Genomic DNA, 16,985 nt, shown 5'->3' with positions numbered 1-16,985 from the left:
CCCAAAAGATGGAAGAGAGCTGAATTCTGCAAGTTGTCCTCTGACCTTGGTACATGTGCTATGGCACAAGTGTATTCACACCCACATATACACAAAAATAAGTTTTTTTTTTTTATGTAAGAACTTAGTGATGAATAAATAAGGCCTAGGAGAAAGGAGATGGGAATGAAACAAGTTTCTAGCTCAGAAACCACTCAGATTCTAATGAAAGTAATTAGGAAGGAAAGGCAAGGGAGTAAAGAAGGGTTATGATTATCATCACATTGTCTGGACCCCAGTGAGAGCAAGATGTCCATGGAAGGTCCTGTGTAGAAGAATTTTAAACCAGGAACAAAGCTGCTCTGGCAAGGATCACATCCAAAGACCTTCTAGGTCTGTGTGATCTAGCTGAAATACAGACATGCCCTTATTAAAGTACACACCTTTTACCCCTCTGGCTGGAAAAAATGCAAACCCTTGATACTTACATTTACTCCCAAACAATGAGATTAAAGTTAGTTTGTTGAAGGAAGCACACGTTTGAAAGTCAAATCTAACTGAGGGGCATAGTGATGAATTAGAGAAAGAATTGTCAGAATGACTCAGAGATAGGATATACCCAATTCTCATAAGAACAAACAAGAAAGAGATGACTTAAGAGAACAGTACAAGGTGGCTGGGAGAGGAGGCACTGGGATAGTTTTACAGAGACAGGAAGATGAAGACAGAATGAGCCAGAGAATGAGAAGGAGCCAGATTAGAACAGATTGCCAGAGTCGACTTGAGGCCAAGCAGAACAATTCAGTCAGAAGCCAAGAGAAGCCAGATTGAATCGGTCATTTTAGAGAGAATTTAGGCCAGAACAGCTAAGTTGAACCAGCCAACCAGAGTTCAGAAAGCTAAAAAGGGTGAGTTTATTCAGCAGTAAGTCTCTAAGACAACAATTACATCTGGTGAATAAAAGTTACATTTACAATCCTGATCAGATGTGTCTAGAATTCTAGGAAGATACAGAGTCACAGGGGAAGTAGAGAGAAAGTCTACAATCTGTGGCAAAGCTTCAAAACAAGTTATGGCTTTAATTCTTTACCAATAGAGACCCAAGTTTGTATAAATCACCGTTTCTCTGGTTAAGTAATCACTAAGTGATCACTAAGTAAATTAATGTGATTACTATTTTAAGTGTTTTAAAAATAGCATATGCTGCCCTATGTGAGTTGAGTCTTTAGTATAAGCAGATAGTAAAAAGTCATGATATAGGACATGCCATGGTATTCATAAACACATAACTGTGGTTGCCTGTTTAGGACCTATACAAGACCAGGCCCATAAATATTCAGCTATAGTTGGGGAAGGGACTCACGAGGCTCCATCCAGAGAAGCTAATACAATCTAAGGCTGCTGGGATGAAAGTGGCCATTGTCTTTAGTGACATAATCACTGGTGAGTTACCCTGGTTAAACCCAGTAGATCACAAAGCAAAAACAAAGACATGAGATGGAGATGAGGTGGTGAACATTGGAAGGGGTGGGAAGAGGATAAAAGGTATGGAAGAATGTGACCAGATGTATTATATTCATGAAACTGTCAAAGAATAATGACTTTTTTTTTTTAAGTCATGGTAAAGGGCTGGGGATAAAGCTCAGTGGAAGAGCACCTGCCTACCACACATAAGGCATTGTATAATACCTATACCTAGAAATAGAAAGAAAGAAAGAAAGAAAGAAAGAAAGAAAGAAAGAAAGAAAGAAAGAAAGGAAGGAAGAAGGAAAGGAAAGTGAGAGAGAAGAAGAGAAGAGAAGAGAAGAGAAGAGAAGAGAGAGAGAGAAAGAGAGAGAGAGAGAGGAAGGAGGGAGAAAAAGAGAAAGGCCATAGTAGATAATAGAAAAGATATTAGTTTCCTATACAAGCTTTAACAAATTACCCAAAAATTAGTGAACTAAAGCAATATATATTCATTCTTATAGTACTGGAAGTCAGAAGTCTTAAGTTAATTTCATTGTAATTAGTATCAATATATCAGCAGGCCTACTTCATCCTAAAGCTCCAAGGCAGACTCTGTTCCTAATCTAGATTTCTGTTGGTATATGACTGCATTACTCTACCTGTTTCCAACTGTACACTGTCTCTTTAGACGCCTCGGATCACTGTGCTATCATTAGAACCACCACAACAATTCCCATGTCAAGATTCTCAATTACATAGGTAAAAACTCTTTTCCTATATGGTAACATTACTACGCTGCAAGATTAGCATATAAACCCAACTGGAATTCATTATTCAACCTGACAGTATACAAAGAACAAGATACTTTATAGCTATTTTTATTATTTATATTACTGTGTTGTATGCATGGTGTGTGTGTGTGTGTGTGTGTGTGTGTGTGTGTGTTTCTGTGTGAGAGAGAGAGAGAGACCGAGAGAACACAAATGCATGTGTGAATATCAGATGACAACTTTGTGCAGTTGGCTCTCTCTCCTCCCATCTTTATGTGGGTTCTAGGGGCCGACCCCAGGCTGTCTGGCTTGTGTCTAGCCAACTCAAATTTTCTAGTCCTTAAATTGAACAACGAGTCCCTAAGAATTCATTTGCTATTATATTTCCTAGCATATTTCTATGCTTATATATATAATTTAAAGCATTTTTAAGGCATAGCTGAGGCCAAAGAGATGGCTCAGCAGTAAAACTGCTTTCCTGAACAGGCCTGATGACCTGAGTTCAGTCCCCAACATCCAATGTAAAAAAAACACATTTGGCTTTTCTTATTCCTTAGCTATCTTGGCAGCTGCTATTGGTTGGAGGCTGTCCTGCACCTAAGGCAGAAAGACAGTGGCCACAAAGATGAAAAACTCTCTGGAATCAATCAAGTTGCTATGAGAAGTAAAAAAAAAACTATGTGCTGTGCTGATATACAAGCAGACTCTGAGATGATCAGACAGGGCAAAGTGAAACCGATTAGCTTCACCAACAACACTCTCTAGTTTTAAGAAAATCCAAACAGAGTGCTATGACATGTTGGCCAGAACTGAAGTCCATCCCTATAGTGACAATGAACTAAATGGGGCACAGCATTTGGGAATCCTACAGAGTACACTGCCTGGCTCTTATGGACCCAGGTGACTGTGATACCATTAGAAGCATGCCAAAAGAGTCTGGTGAACAGTAAACCGTGTAAGCTTTTCTCTAATAAAATTTGTCAGAGCTTGCCTTTAAACAAACAAACAAACGAAAACAATACAAAAACAACAACCAAAAAAACCCCATACTTTTGGAAGTCTGGTATGGTGGTGTATGCCTCTAATTCCAGCACACGGGAGGAAAAGGCAGGCAGATCTCAATGACTCCACACTAGCCAGGGCAATACAGTGAGATACTATCTCAAAACAGGTAAAAAGAAACAATTAAAACACAAGGAGTGGCACACATCTCTAATTCCTGCACTTCTGTGGCAACATGAGAAGGAAGACAGGAGAATGTCCCAGAAACTTGATGACCACCGCATGCATCCTCTGGCTGTGCATGCCAGCATTTATACAAGCACAAAATAGTAACAATTGTCTTTTAAAAACCTACAAAACATAACTGGATATGGAGTCATGCACCTCTAGATACCAATACTGGGTGGGTAGAGGCGGGAAGATTAAGAATTCAAGCCAGCATAGGCTTTACATCTTGGGGGGGGGTGAGGGGGTATTGATTGACTAGAGAGATGGCTCATTGGTTAAGAGCTTGTACTGCTGCTCTCCAGAGGACTTTGGTTCAGGCACCAGCACCTGGGTCATGTGGCTCACAACTGCCTGTAACTTCAGCTCCAGGAAGGTCTGAGCATACATATACTCTGAAATACGTTCTCTGCCTTATTTCCCAGATTCTAGCATGGGAAGTTTTCCTATCTGCCTACTAGAGTTGAAACTGGGTAAAAAGCTGAAGATATGAAGACTTTTTAAGGCAATTTAGATCATTTAAGTCCATTCAGGTATGCTAAAATGCAAGAAATATTGTAATTAGCTTTTAAGAGCCAAAGACAGTGGATCCAGGGCAACTTCTAGTAAACACACTCAACTTGTCTCTCCCACTAAATGTGATGAAGAGGAGGAAGAGGAAGAGGAGGAGAAGAAGAAGAATCTGGACAGGATGCATAGAGAGGGCCCTGGGAGCATCATTTAAAGAACTGTGAGTCTACCTTACCCACCCCACACCTCGATGCTCCAAGCCTATGCATCACATAGCTGACAACAGAAATAAGCACTTCTGTAGTAACTCACCCCAAGGAACAAAAAGGAAAAGTAATGCTTTTGTAGGGTATAGAGATTGTAGAAGCCACTATTTACCTTCTCTTTCATATACCTAGCACCAATCTTAAGTAATTCCAAAACCACACCAGAGAAAAACATTGGATGTTTGCAAAAGCAAAAACTGAAGTTCTTCTTCTCTATTCACTGGAGTGATGGTTCTAAGGGGGTAGGCTCATGAACACCCACAACTTTTAGTTTGCTTCTTCTTTTTGTTCTAGGTCCCTTAGCTCCTGGCTGATTCCCATGCAACTGTGGGAGCAAACCACAAAGCCACAAGTTTTAATGTGGACACTGAAAAGGAAGTTCCAGGGAACTGGGTTTTCAGAAAATAGTAAAATAATATTTAGAAATCAAGAGAGCATTTGTACTTTCCTCATTTGCTTTGCAGCGCTGGTGGTAGAGGTCAGGGACTCACACACCTGGCAGACAATCCTCCAAGAACCTTCACCCTCAGCCCAGCAAAACACTTTAAATGATCCACGGATCAAAACAGCAAGTCTCGGGGAAAATAAGATGTTTTAGAGCTAGAAACGATGTAAACAGAATACTTGAGTATGAAATGCTCAAAAAAGAACAAAAGGTGTTTTAAACAAAATAAAATACAGCATATAAAAACTGGTGAAATAAAATTACAGTAATTCAAAATTAATGGGAGGAGACAGACGATCCCCAGCTCTTTTCCTTTCAGCACCATCTTGACACAAATCTAACCTGAGGAGTTAAAGAAAGAAAACTAGTGGAGCTTCTAGCCTGCAGAGGCCCTGATTCCCTCTAAAAGTGAAACACAAAATTTCCAAACCAAAAATAAAGAAAAGGGACCTGTGAGTAAGAAAGGAGCTCTCAGGGTTTCTATTGCTGTGACAAAGCACCATGACCAAATAGCAAGTTAGGTCAGCTTACACTTCCACATCATTGTTCATCACTGAAGGAAGTCAGGACAGGAACTCAAACAGAGCAGAAACCTGAAGACAGGAGCTGATACAGAGGCCATGGGGGATGGGAGGGTGCTGCCTACTGGCTTGCTCCCCATGGCTTGATTAGCCTGCTTTCTTATAGAACCCAGGACCAGCAGCCCTGGGATGGCACCACCCACAATCAGCTGAGCCCTCCTCCATCAATAACTAATTTAAAAAATGCCTCCAGCTGGATCTTATGGAGGCATTTTCTCAATTAAGGTTCTGTCCATTCAGACAAGTCTAGTTTGTGTATCATGTTGACATGAGACCAGCCAGCACTGGGGAAACGCCTAACAAACTTGTAAGAACCTTCATTTTATAGAATGTACTGTTGAGAAATGAAAAGAGTGGGCTGAAGAGTCAGCTCAGTGCTGAAAACAACTGTTTCTCTTGAAGAGGACTCAGGTTCTGTTCCCAGTTCCCAGGATAATGACAATAGTCTAGGGGACTCAGGTTCCTCTTCTGACTTCCATGGGCATCAGGTACACATGTGGTGTACATATATACACACAGCTAAAACACTTCATACACATAAAATAAATCTAAAAGAGAAATAAAAAGCAATGAGAAATGAGTGCAGGTGGCAAGCACTCTTACTATTGGCCAGCCTGCTACCTGTTGCAGTGTTCTACTTAATAAACCTGCTTTCTTAGAAAAAAAGGATGAGAGGGAGAGAAAAAGAGGATAGATTAGCTCACTGAACTGATAATCACATTTAAGCTAAACTATAATACACAGTTCAAACGCAGGCAGTGGCAAAACAGAAAACATCTATTGTCATTACTTTTGCATAGCTGTGACTAAATTGCCTGAGAACAGGTTAAAAGAGGAAATTTTTTTTTGATCCACAGTTTCAGAATTATTAATTCAATCATGTGACCCCGTGAGGTTGGGCAGAGTATGTGGCAAGAAAACTGTTCATTCTTGGCACTCCAGGAAACAGAGAGAGGTGCCGTACAGGGAGGGACCAAGTAAGATACAGACTCAGTACATGTTCCAAATGACGTACTTCTCCTAAGGAACACCTCCTTCTTTGCACCGTCTCCTAATTATGCATTAATAATATGAATCCATCTAAGGATCCATTCATCCTGCCAGAGCCCTTACGTTCTAATCATCCAGTACCATCACTGTCACAGACCCATCCAAATGAGTGCTTCACTGATCACCTAAGCATTCTTAATCCAACCATGCTGATAAAGAAGTAACCATTTCAACATCCTAAGGAATACAAAGAGGAAGGGAATCTGGCCATTTTAATAGAATAAACAAGTTGAAGATGCAAAGCCTAGTTACAGGAAAGGATAGCAGGTACACAGGGGAAAGACTTACTCTCCAGAGCACGAAGAGAAATATCACTTAGCAGTGAGTATAAAAGAACAGTGTGTGTGTTATGGTTTGATTATAAAATGTCTCCCACACCCTTCATGTCTTGAGGGTTTGGTTTCCAGATAATGGCACTATTTTGGAAAGTGCTGGTAACTTGGGAGGTAGGGTGTAGCTGGAAGAGGAGATGCCCTCCGGGACTGGATCTAGCTAGGGCCCCTTCCTGATTATGCGTCCTGCCTGTCTTGAGGTAAGCAACTCTGCTGTGCCACACCCTTGTGCTCCTGCGTAGTCTGCGCCAGCACAGGTCCTTGGAATGGAGGAAGCATATCATGAAGAGAAAACCATTCAGCACGAAAAGCTTTTCCCCCTGGTATTTCTAGAGGGCACTTTGTCACAGGAAAGGAAAACTGTCTCTAGACTTATCAGCAACTCAGATCTTCAGCAGAGAGTCTTACATTAAATATAGGGCTGACAACCTAGAATAATTTTCTTCCAACTCAAGTTATGACTCAAGTATGAATCTACGACCTATACTTCTGAAGTTAACCTATGAAGGCAGAAGCCACTCTTTTGATTAAAAACTAACACTTTTCTCACTACCCAAAAGTAATTATTATAAAGTATTTTAAGTTTCATATTTTTAAAAAGTTCAATAAATACAAGCTCTTGCACAATGCAGTATTATGAGGTGCATTTTATTTCTCAAAAGCTTATGAGTAACAAGATATTAAAATGAATTTCAAGCTATTAAAACAAAAGGTATAAATTTTATCCAAATATCTTTAAGTACAGTGAAGAAATCCCTTGAAAAGAAGTGCTCTTTCCCTCAGAGTGGTGGTCCTCAAAGACTCAAAACATCTGCATTTACTTTAAAGCTCATCAGACAGAGTGACATTTTTAGGAGAAGCATATGGCTTGTTGAACAGTCATCTAGAACAGGATCTTTTGTCAAGCAAGGACCTTTTACTTATATATGAAGTGGTCAGATAAAGCAAAGAGCATATTTTTGAGCCCTAGAAAACACAAAGAAATATTCTTCGCCTGGCTTTGTTAAGGACACAGCAAACATACTCCAAAAGCAATCAGACCTGTACTGGGGAGAACGCTCTCTTGGTTGAAACAATTCTAGGAGATCAGTGAAACAAAGAACTATAGAGAGGCAAGGAACTTTCTTAAGAATTATGTCCAGCCAAAGATCACCTCCCTAAAATGCACATTTCCATTATAAAGGATAAGACACTTTCTTCTAAAAACTCTGAAGGGCAGAGTTCAACAGCTGTGCTATATTAAACCTGAGCCCTTCCAAAATGAAGAACAAGAGTCTCTAGAGAGGAGTAGCATGGCCCGCTTTCTCCAAACTTACCAAAATGCCTTCTTGGCCTCTAACCCACCCCACCCCACCCCACCTCTCATTAGGACATAAATGAACAATGTTTTGTTTGGGGAAATCTCCTTTATTCCTCTCCCAAAGAAAGCCATATTTCTGATGTCTTTGAAGATAAAACTTATTAAAACTACTTAGAGGGGAAAAAAAGTGAGGAGTTTTCAGCCCTAGCTTCCTATCACAATCTCCGGAGATAAGCCTAAATCAAAATGTACTGAAGCAGTAATTGTGGCCAAAGTACCTGAATGTCTCAGACTCGAGTAACAGGCGGCTCTACAAGGAACAGCTGACATTTAAAAAAACAAAACACTAACTGCAGGGTGATCCTGCTTTTGTAAGTCTTATGAATGCAGGAAAGAAGAAAAGATTCCATTCGGTTAAGTAATTCCAAATAACTTTAAGCTGCATCTACCTAGCAAAATACTCAACAGACAGAAAGAACTTGAAGCAGGAATTCTGAATTGTCCCCTTGTCCTAACAGAATAGTTTTCAAAACACAGAATAATTTACAAAAATATTCAAATATTTAGGTGAAAGCAGCTGCAAAAAAAAAAGTGGCTACTGTATAATTCAGTCATGCAGCAGGTTCTTTTAGGCTCTTCAGACTCCGAAACTATAAAGGAAAAGCCGTAAGAAAAGAACTCAAGGACTAACAATATTCTTTTAACCTTAAGAGGACAAGATTTTCTTCTTCTTTAGGCTTATTCATTTTTGTGTGTATTCTGTGTTCATGTGGGAATGCCGGAGGACAACTTGAAGGGACTGGTTCTCCCCTCTAACTATGGGGGTCCTGGGTACAGAACTCAGGTCACAGTAAGCAACTCGACCCACCGGCCCAAGGTTTTAATAACTAAATTCTAGCCACCTTCATTAAACTCAGAATTTTACACAAAATTCTAATTAATGGGTTGTTATGCAGTATTTAAACCATTAAAAAAAAAAAAAAAAAAGGAAAAATGATGAAGGCAGGTTAGAACTGGTTGGGCAGGTGCAAGGCAAGAACCCCAAAGTAACCAATCCTTTCTCATTCAGAATCAGCACCTTAGTGATCAGGCCCAGAAAGTCAGTTTTTATTTCTGCTAAATGAGCCCTCCAGCCCAGGGGCTACATGGGGATGTGATGGGAACTTCAGTGCTGACATGAATCCTTTCTCGTAAACAAATCTGAAACTGGGAAATTTGAAATTGAATTCTATTCATTCCCAAACTCAGCCACCCTTTAAATGATTTTAGGGTCTTAACTCTTGAGGGAGGAATACTATAGACTAGTTCTTGAGGCCACTGAGGACAGATATCAGAGCTCGGTTAAGGGCTATTAAGAGAAAGCTATTTTCTCTTTATCAGAACATGAGACTCGACCTCTGGTCTTCAGAGAAGACTTGACATCTGCTTCAAGATTAAAAGTTTACATACTGTTGTCTCCTCCTTAAAGAGTTAAAACCAGAGTCCCAGAGATTAAAAGTATTTATTGCTTCTTCTTCCAGAAGATCTGGGTTCTAGTGTCACCACCTACATGGAAGTTCACAGCCATCTATAATCCCAGCTCCAGAGGTCCAAGGCACTCTTCTGACCTCCTCAGGTCAGACAAAACACACACACACACACACACACACACACACACACAGAGCAAAATAAATAATTTCTTTAAGTAAATACAGTTCAGCTGGTCAATTACAGGTGGCCAAGAGACCACCTCTCAGGAAAGCTGGTTTACACAGACCCATGCTAAGGAAGTGGGGGAAATAATTACTCCCTTAAGGAGATGACGGATTTATTCTCCCCAGAAGCACTGCCCTCCTGTAGCATCTGACAGAGCTCAGTACATCAGATAGCACATCAGCCACTGACACCATGCCTGTCTGCTTTTCCTTCTCTTTTTCTTTCAAATCCTGACCAAAGCCTGATGCCCTAGGACTTCCCACTTTCCCCGAAGCCACCCTCCCCTCTTCATCCATGTAGATACTTAGAAACTTCATTGCTTTCTCTCTCCTATGTTCCCACTCCAAACAGCCATCAGGATTTATAGCCTGCCTGACATGTTGTTTTTCACTCAAATGCTAATAAAATGTCCTTGATGCAGGTTAATCAATGAAGAATTAAAAAAACAAAACTCAAAACACAGACTCAAGAGCTCAGAAAGCATAGCTGGCATACTCAATACTTCTTTTTTTTTTTTTTTTTTGGTTTTTTTTTTTGGAGCTGGGGACCGAACCCAGGGCCTTGAGCTTGCTAGGCAAGCGCTCTACCACTGAGCTAAACCCCCAACCCCTCAATACTTCTTAAAAGCACAACACAATAACTTTTTCCCAATGATAAGGGAGGTTTATAAGAAAAAAATGCAGCTCCAGGAATCCCTCAGAGGAGAGGGAGGAAGGACTGTAGGAGGCAGAGGTCAAGGGCACCAGAGAAAATGCAGAATCAACTAGCCCGGGCTCCCAGGCGCTCACTGAGCCTGAACTGACAATCAGGAACCTGCATGGCTCTGACCTAGGCCTTCTGCTTATATGTTAGAGTTGTGTAGCCTCGTCTTCTTGTGGGAGTACTAACAGTGGGAGCAGGGGCTGTCTGTGACTCTTTGGGCTGCTTTTGGGACCACTGTCCTTCTACTGGGTTGCCCCATCCAGCATGGATATCAGGGTTTGTGCCTAGTCTTATAACTTGTTATGCCATGCTTGGCTGATATCCCTGGGAGGCCTGCTCTTTTCTGAAGGAAAATGGAGTGGATCTGGGGGAGAGGGGAGGTGGGAAGGGGCTAGAGGGTGGGGGTGACTTCAGTCAGGAAGTAATATATGATAGAAGAATAAATAAATAAATTTTTAAAATATGTTCAGGATACTACACTTAATAAATGGATTACATGCATTTTTAAGAATATAAACAAAGACACATCTGCACTCTCAGCACCTGGAATGGGAGGCTGGAAAAATCAGGAGTTCAAGGTCATCCACAGCTAGCTACACAGTGAGTATCATCCTAATCTGGCCAAATGACACTGTCTCAAAATGAGGGTAAAAAAGTAAAATAAAGTCACCTATAAAAATCTCTTATACTGGTCTGGAGAGATGGCTCAGCGGTTACGAGAACCTTCTAAAGATCCTGAGTTCAATTCCCAACAACCACATCGTGGCTCACAACCATCTGTAATGGGAGCTGATGCCCTTTTCCTGCTGTGTCTGAAGACAGCTACTTATATACATAAAATAAACAAATCTTTTTTAAAAAAATCTCTTATACTAAATTCAGAAAGAAAATTCTTTTCCTTCAAAGCCCAAAACATCCATCCCTCCTACTGTAGAGATATAATAGTAAAGTAAAAGACAAGAGCATCAAATAGTTTTTCAAATTAAGAATATACCTTGCTAAAAGGAAAAACAGAAGACATTGGAATTTTAATTGACTATTATCAGAAATAACATTTGTCACAGAAGTCAACATAATGATGAGTAGTCAAACTATTTTCTACAAGGAGAATTTAAGTCATTTCTCTTTGTACCTGTCTACTTTCCTAAATACAAGAATGAGAACATCCTAATTCACAAGGACTGAAAGAAACACAAATCATGATGTAAGGGAAGTCCTGGGCACACTGGCTGAATGAATGCAGTAAGGTATTAGAGTAAGCGATGCTGACTTGGTGCTCAGAGTAGAAACTGCAACGACGGTAAAGAGAAGACAGATTCTATAAGCTTCTCCACTTAAAACTGTCTGGATTGGGCAGGCAATCTGTGTTCTGTCTGATTTCTTTCTTCAGTTCATCTCCAGACCTATGCTAGCATCCGATACTCAGACATCAAGGGACTCCATCTTTCCCCGTTATGCCTCGTAAGGTTACACTTCGTATGAAGTCATTTGCTCTCATCCCAAACGAGTCCCATCGTCCAGTAAGCACCCTCCTCAAATTACTCATTTCCAGTTTTTAAATTTTTAAATAAAAAAATGAGTCAGATTCAAATGTATTAAGTACAACAAATCCATTCATAAAAAATCTCAATATAGAAATTAACTGAGTTCAAGGTAGATATCCTAAACTCAGACCACTATAAATAATTCTTTTAAAATATATATAGAAGATATTTTTTAATTCACATTTACGTAGGCTAGTAGCTACCTGCCTGTCATTAATGTCTCTTAAGACCTACTTCCCCAAATGAATACACACACATACAAAATAAGTAAATATAAATAAAAATATATAATGAAGTAGAAGTCAACTACTGATCTTGAGTGTTTGTTTACCAATTTAGACTTTCCTTTGCCATCGAGGTATAGTAAACACAGAACTGATGTCAATGAAGTGTCCTGGGCCCACTTAGAACCACTTCCTAACTGGAGGGTCTCTACAGGCTCAACTCCACAGTAGGAAAGGGAGACACAAAATACAGCCAGAGATTGGGAGCACAAAACCTACTTCACAAGTCTCTCATAACCTACTCTTCATCATAGAGCCTAATGAACACCCTCTGGGAATCTGGGAAAGAGCTATGTTGTAGGAAAACACAAGATCCAGTCTAATCTGAGAAGTCCTGTGAGGGAAGGTGATACAAACACACACGATCATGTTAAACTGAAGGAAAACAGACAAGTATCTCAAGTCCCATGAGTCACTATTTGGAAAGAGAAAACCAACTTATCTGTTGATAGACTCACATTTTAAATAGAATTTGTGTCAGAAAATCCCTTAGGATAGTTAGGGAGAGTAAGGACAAGAATGGATGACTAAGAATGCTTTTAACCTCTTCAGGCAAGGAATGGAAGCTCACAGAACACAAGCTGCCAACACTAGGCCTACTCAGCTTTCTCTCCTGTCAGGACACTTGCTCACTTGCTGGTCTTCTTTACATTGACATTATAATTAAATTCATGTGTCACTGTAGTAGTAACTGCTTCCTTCGACCACTGACACCAGTTCCCACTCATCTACCTCTCACCGCTTGCATCACTGGTCTGGCTCCTTTATTTCACTCACCTGATATAGCATGTCACTGCAATTTCTTTAAGGGTTACAAAAAGATTTTAAAAAGGAATTGATATTTAAATTGCCCTGATGGGTTGGATTTCTTTCTGTCCAGTCTTTACAAATCATTAATTTAATCGCATACTGTAAGAAGTTTCCACATAAACTCTGTCTCAATTAAGATGCACATCATAAAAGTAAAAAAATAAAATGTGGTAGTGTGAAGTCAAAATTATTTTCCCTGGGTTTTAATTTTTTAACTATGAAACAAGCGTGATCTCATATAATTTATATAAGCTATTTTCAAATCTCTAATAACATATTTACAAGCAAATCCTGTTAAGTTTAGATGTGTAGTAATAGCTCTCCATTCGTAAAACCCTGTATTATCTTAATTTCAACTACCATAATTATTGAGAAATACACTGATGGTCCCTTAAATTTGTTTTCAGTTCAAGTTCTATAAAGAGCACATTAGTCTTACCTTATGTAAGTAATATGTTAAGTGGAAAGATCACCACCATGTTAGCCATAAAGTAATCACTGGAGTATTCTATCTTAGAGAACAATTTGGTATTTCCCAAGTTCCTCGTATGTAAAGCACTTAATTATAAATTCATCTTTTTCTTCCCACCGGTATTACAATATTTATTTTCCAGTGACTGTATACTATATATATACTGCTCTACGACTGCCTACAGAACACCCATCCCCCAACGCATACAGTTTTGCAACTCTGAAGTGCTGGGATTAGAGTTTATGTGCCCAAGGAAGGTTTTATTAGGTGCTAGAGATTGAACCCAGCAGTACCTCATGAATGCTAGGCCTCTCTGTACCAACTCAACTACATCCCCAGTCTCTGAAAACTTTTACAAATCTCCTGACTTTATCCAGGGCAAACTTTTCTTTCCCACAAAACAACCACAACTTAAAACTGCAACAAAATTTGCCTCCAAAAGTTCTAACCAACTCATTTTAACTCTCTAGTCCCTCTATATTGAGCTTAACGCTAAATCAACAAACACTTTGATAGATCCTGTTTTCCTTTATATTTTTTAAAGGTATTTAATGGTTTTGCTTAGTTTGATACAGGGTCTCTTTAAGTAGCCCTGGTTGTCCTGGAATTCACAGAGATCCAACTGCCTCTGGGTCTGCTCTCCAGAGCTAGTGTGTCTGACTTTTCCTTTTTTTTTTTTTATTTTTTTTTTTTTTTAAGTACCATATTCTTCCCACCCCTTACAGTCTTCTATCTTCACTGTAAACATTTAATGTAATCTCCACATCATGCAGCTGTCAATATAAGGCCACTGCGAAACAAGTGATAAAACACAGTACCTCATAGATTAAAATGCTTATGCGTAAACATATACTAATAAAAAGCTCAGGAAAACAGAGAACTATGTAAAATAATGTAATGCCGCGGGAGATGGCGGGGGAGGGAGGAGGGGACAGTCACCACAAAAATGACTCAAGATAACAATTAACAATGCTTCCACTAGGGTTAGTTTAAAAAAAAAAAAAAAAAGTACATGAGAAACCTTCTAGCACTAACTATTTAGAACTATCTTTCTGGCGGGGAGATCTGAGTTCCAGGCCACTTAGGGCTACATAGTGTGATTCTGTCTCAAACAAACGAAATAAATAAATAAATAAAAATAAAAGCCACCTTATTGCCTGAGGGCGTAGCTCGGTGGTGGAGCTCAAGCCTCGGACGCACAGTCAGGGGTTCCATTCCTACTACACATAGAAAACAGGTACGCTATACCCTTCCGATGAATATTACTATAAACCCTGAAGTCCTAAGAAGTTTTCCTCTTATGCAAAATAATGAATACAACATCCTTTCTGTTTAGAAGCTCAGTCGACATTAACTAATGCCAGGGAAAGGAATGGGGCAAACAGGTGACAAACGGAAGGGATGCAAGGACATTGGGAGAGAAGTCGCCCAGACTCCTCCCCTTCTCAGGAGCCACAGTCCGGTTCACAGCTCCTCCGCATAGACCCTCACCCGCAGCTGCAGACCCAGGGCTCCCGAGAACCCGAGGCTCCATAGGCGCCTTGCCGGAGACCAGAGTCCGTCCCCGCATCCCGAGGAAGGGTCAGAGGAGGACGCGTTCCCAAGGCCGCCTCCAGGGCCCAGCAGGCCCGGCCCCCGCCAAAGTGGAGCGACCTGGGAATCCTGAATGAATAGCTCGACTAGGCTGACAATTACGTTACCTGGATGGAACTCTGCAGACGGAAACCGCAGCTGTAGCCACTGCCCTTTGCCTCAACAACGCCTGTCTCAGCGACACTGACATTGAGACCGCCGCCATCTTCCTGTGGGCAAACGCCAGGATGGGAGTACGGATCCCCGCTAGGGACTCACTTCCTTCGTTCTCAAAGTAGTGCGGCCGCAAAAATACAAATCATGTAGTGTTTGTTTTCCTTTTGATATTGAGAGTCTAGAAAAGAGATAAAAGATCTAGTTAAAGGAAATAAGGAGGAAAATGGATGAAAAAATTTAGTGAATGGAGAGGTAATCCTTGTTAGTAAGCTTGGTCATTTACACTGAGGCTGAAAAGCCCCAAAGAAAACGCTTCAAAAATATAAACACCTGTAACTCATAATTTTTCAAAGAACTCAGAATATCTGAGACTGAGCCCACTGGAAGAGCCGGAGGGCTCCTTGAGTCTTTGAGAAACTAAAGTGGTACTTTCCCAAAGTGTTGCCAGATTCCGTTTGCAAGCCTTCATAACAGGCTGCACTCAGTTTGATGGTCTGTAGTTATAATAATCATATTTTCCACACTAAAAATCTGGCCTCGCCAAAGATTAAAAAAAAAAATAGGAAGAAAGAACATATGGATTTACATGAAATCTGGTGGGGGCTGGGGATATAGCTCAGTAGGTAGAGCGCTTGCCTGGCAAGCAGGTAGCCAAAGGCGTAGGTGATCTGTTCTTGTAAGCCTTTGATTTCCGTAAGCCTTGGATTTAAGGCTGAGGGTAGAGGATGGAAGACTGTCTCTGGAACTACCTAGCAAACACCTCGCCCCCATCCCCCACCCGGAAAAGGGGCGGAGCCATCTCGATTACTCTTCCTATCTCCATCATCCCTTTCATATGTCACCCATCCCATTCTAATGGCCATTAAAAGAAACAATAACCAAAGATTATAAACTATAACCAGGTTTAACTGCCAAGAGTCTTATCTATTCTTACCTGGCTCTTCCTTACTTCAACAACAAACCTTTTCTTTTTCTTTCTTCCAAGTCTGGGGTGTCGAATCCAGGGCAAGTGTGCAATTGATCACTAAACTACATTCCTAACCTCTTTGTTTCTTGTTAAGAAACAGGATCTCTCGATGTTATCCAGGCTAAACTTCAACTTACAATCCTCCTCCTTCAGCCTCCAGAGTATTAACATAGCTTCTCATCCACTAATGTTTTCAACGTCGTTTCTCAAATGATAACCCAACATTAATGAAAGAATATTAGTTTTGCAAGAACTTATTTAACAGATCGCCTGAAAAAATGATTTTATATTGATATAGTATTGATCTGGGTATTTATAATACCTGTGATGATTCTTTTTAAATTTGTTTATTTATATGTGTGTCTTAGTTAGGTTTTACTTCTGTGAACAGACACCATGACCTAGGCAACTCTTATAAGGACAACATTTAATTGGGTCTGACTTATAGGTTCAGTCCAGTATCATCAAGGCAGGAGCATGACAATGTCCAGGCAAGCATGGCAGGTAGAGCTGAAAGTTCTACATCTTCATCTGAAGGCTACTAGCAGAATATTGGCTTCCAGGCAACTAGGATCAAGGTGTTAAGTCCACTCCCACAGTGACATACCTACTACTCCAATAAGGTCACACCTCTTAATAGTGCCACCCCCTGGGCCAAGCATAAACAAACTGTCCCAGTGTGTATGCATGCAAATGTGTGTCATGTCCCATGTGGAGGTCGGAGGACAACTTCAGCAGTCAGTTTTCTCATTCCAACTAATGTCATAGGCTTGGTGGCAAGCACTTTACCACTGAGCTGTCTACCCAAGTCAGAGGGTGGTTCTTAGTTCCTCTTTTTGCCTCAACCTCTCAAATA

General features: G+C 40.4%; 1 protein-coding gene across 1 annotated transcript in view; it reads right to left on the bottom strand.

Moving 5' to 3' along the window:
- Window positions 1-15,245, bottom strand: part of Ndufs4 (NADH:ubiquinone oxidoreductase subunit S4) — a 109,440-nt gene extending 94,195 nt beyond the window's left edge. The window contains exon 1 of the mRNA XM_032898867.1: window positions 15,114-15,245. Within this exon, the coding sequence (XP_032754758.1) occupies window positions 15,114-15,211 (98 nt within the window). The 5' untranslated portion in view covers window positions 15,212-15,245. The remainder of the gene's footprint in view (window positions 1-15,113) is intronic.
- Between the last annotated feature and the right edge of the window lie 1,740 nt (window positions 15,246-16,985).

Source organism: Rattus rattus, chromosome 3, assembly GCF_011064425.1.
Source record: "Rattus rattus isolate New Zealand chromosome 3, Rrattus_CSIRO_v1, whole genome shotgun sequence".
NCBI classification, from domain to species: Eukaryota; Metazoa; Chordata; class Mammalia; order Rodentia; family Muridae; genus Rattus; species Rattus rattus.
The sequence above is the reverse complement of the archived record's forward strand: the minus strand, read 5'-3'. Positions and strand labels throughout refer to the sequence as shown.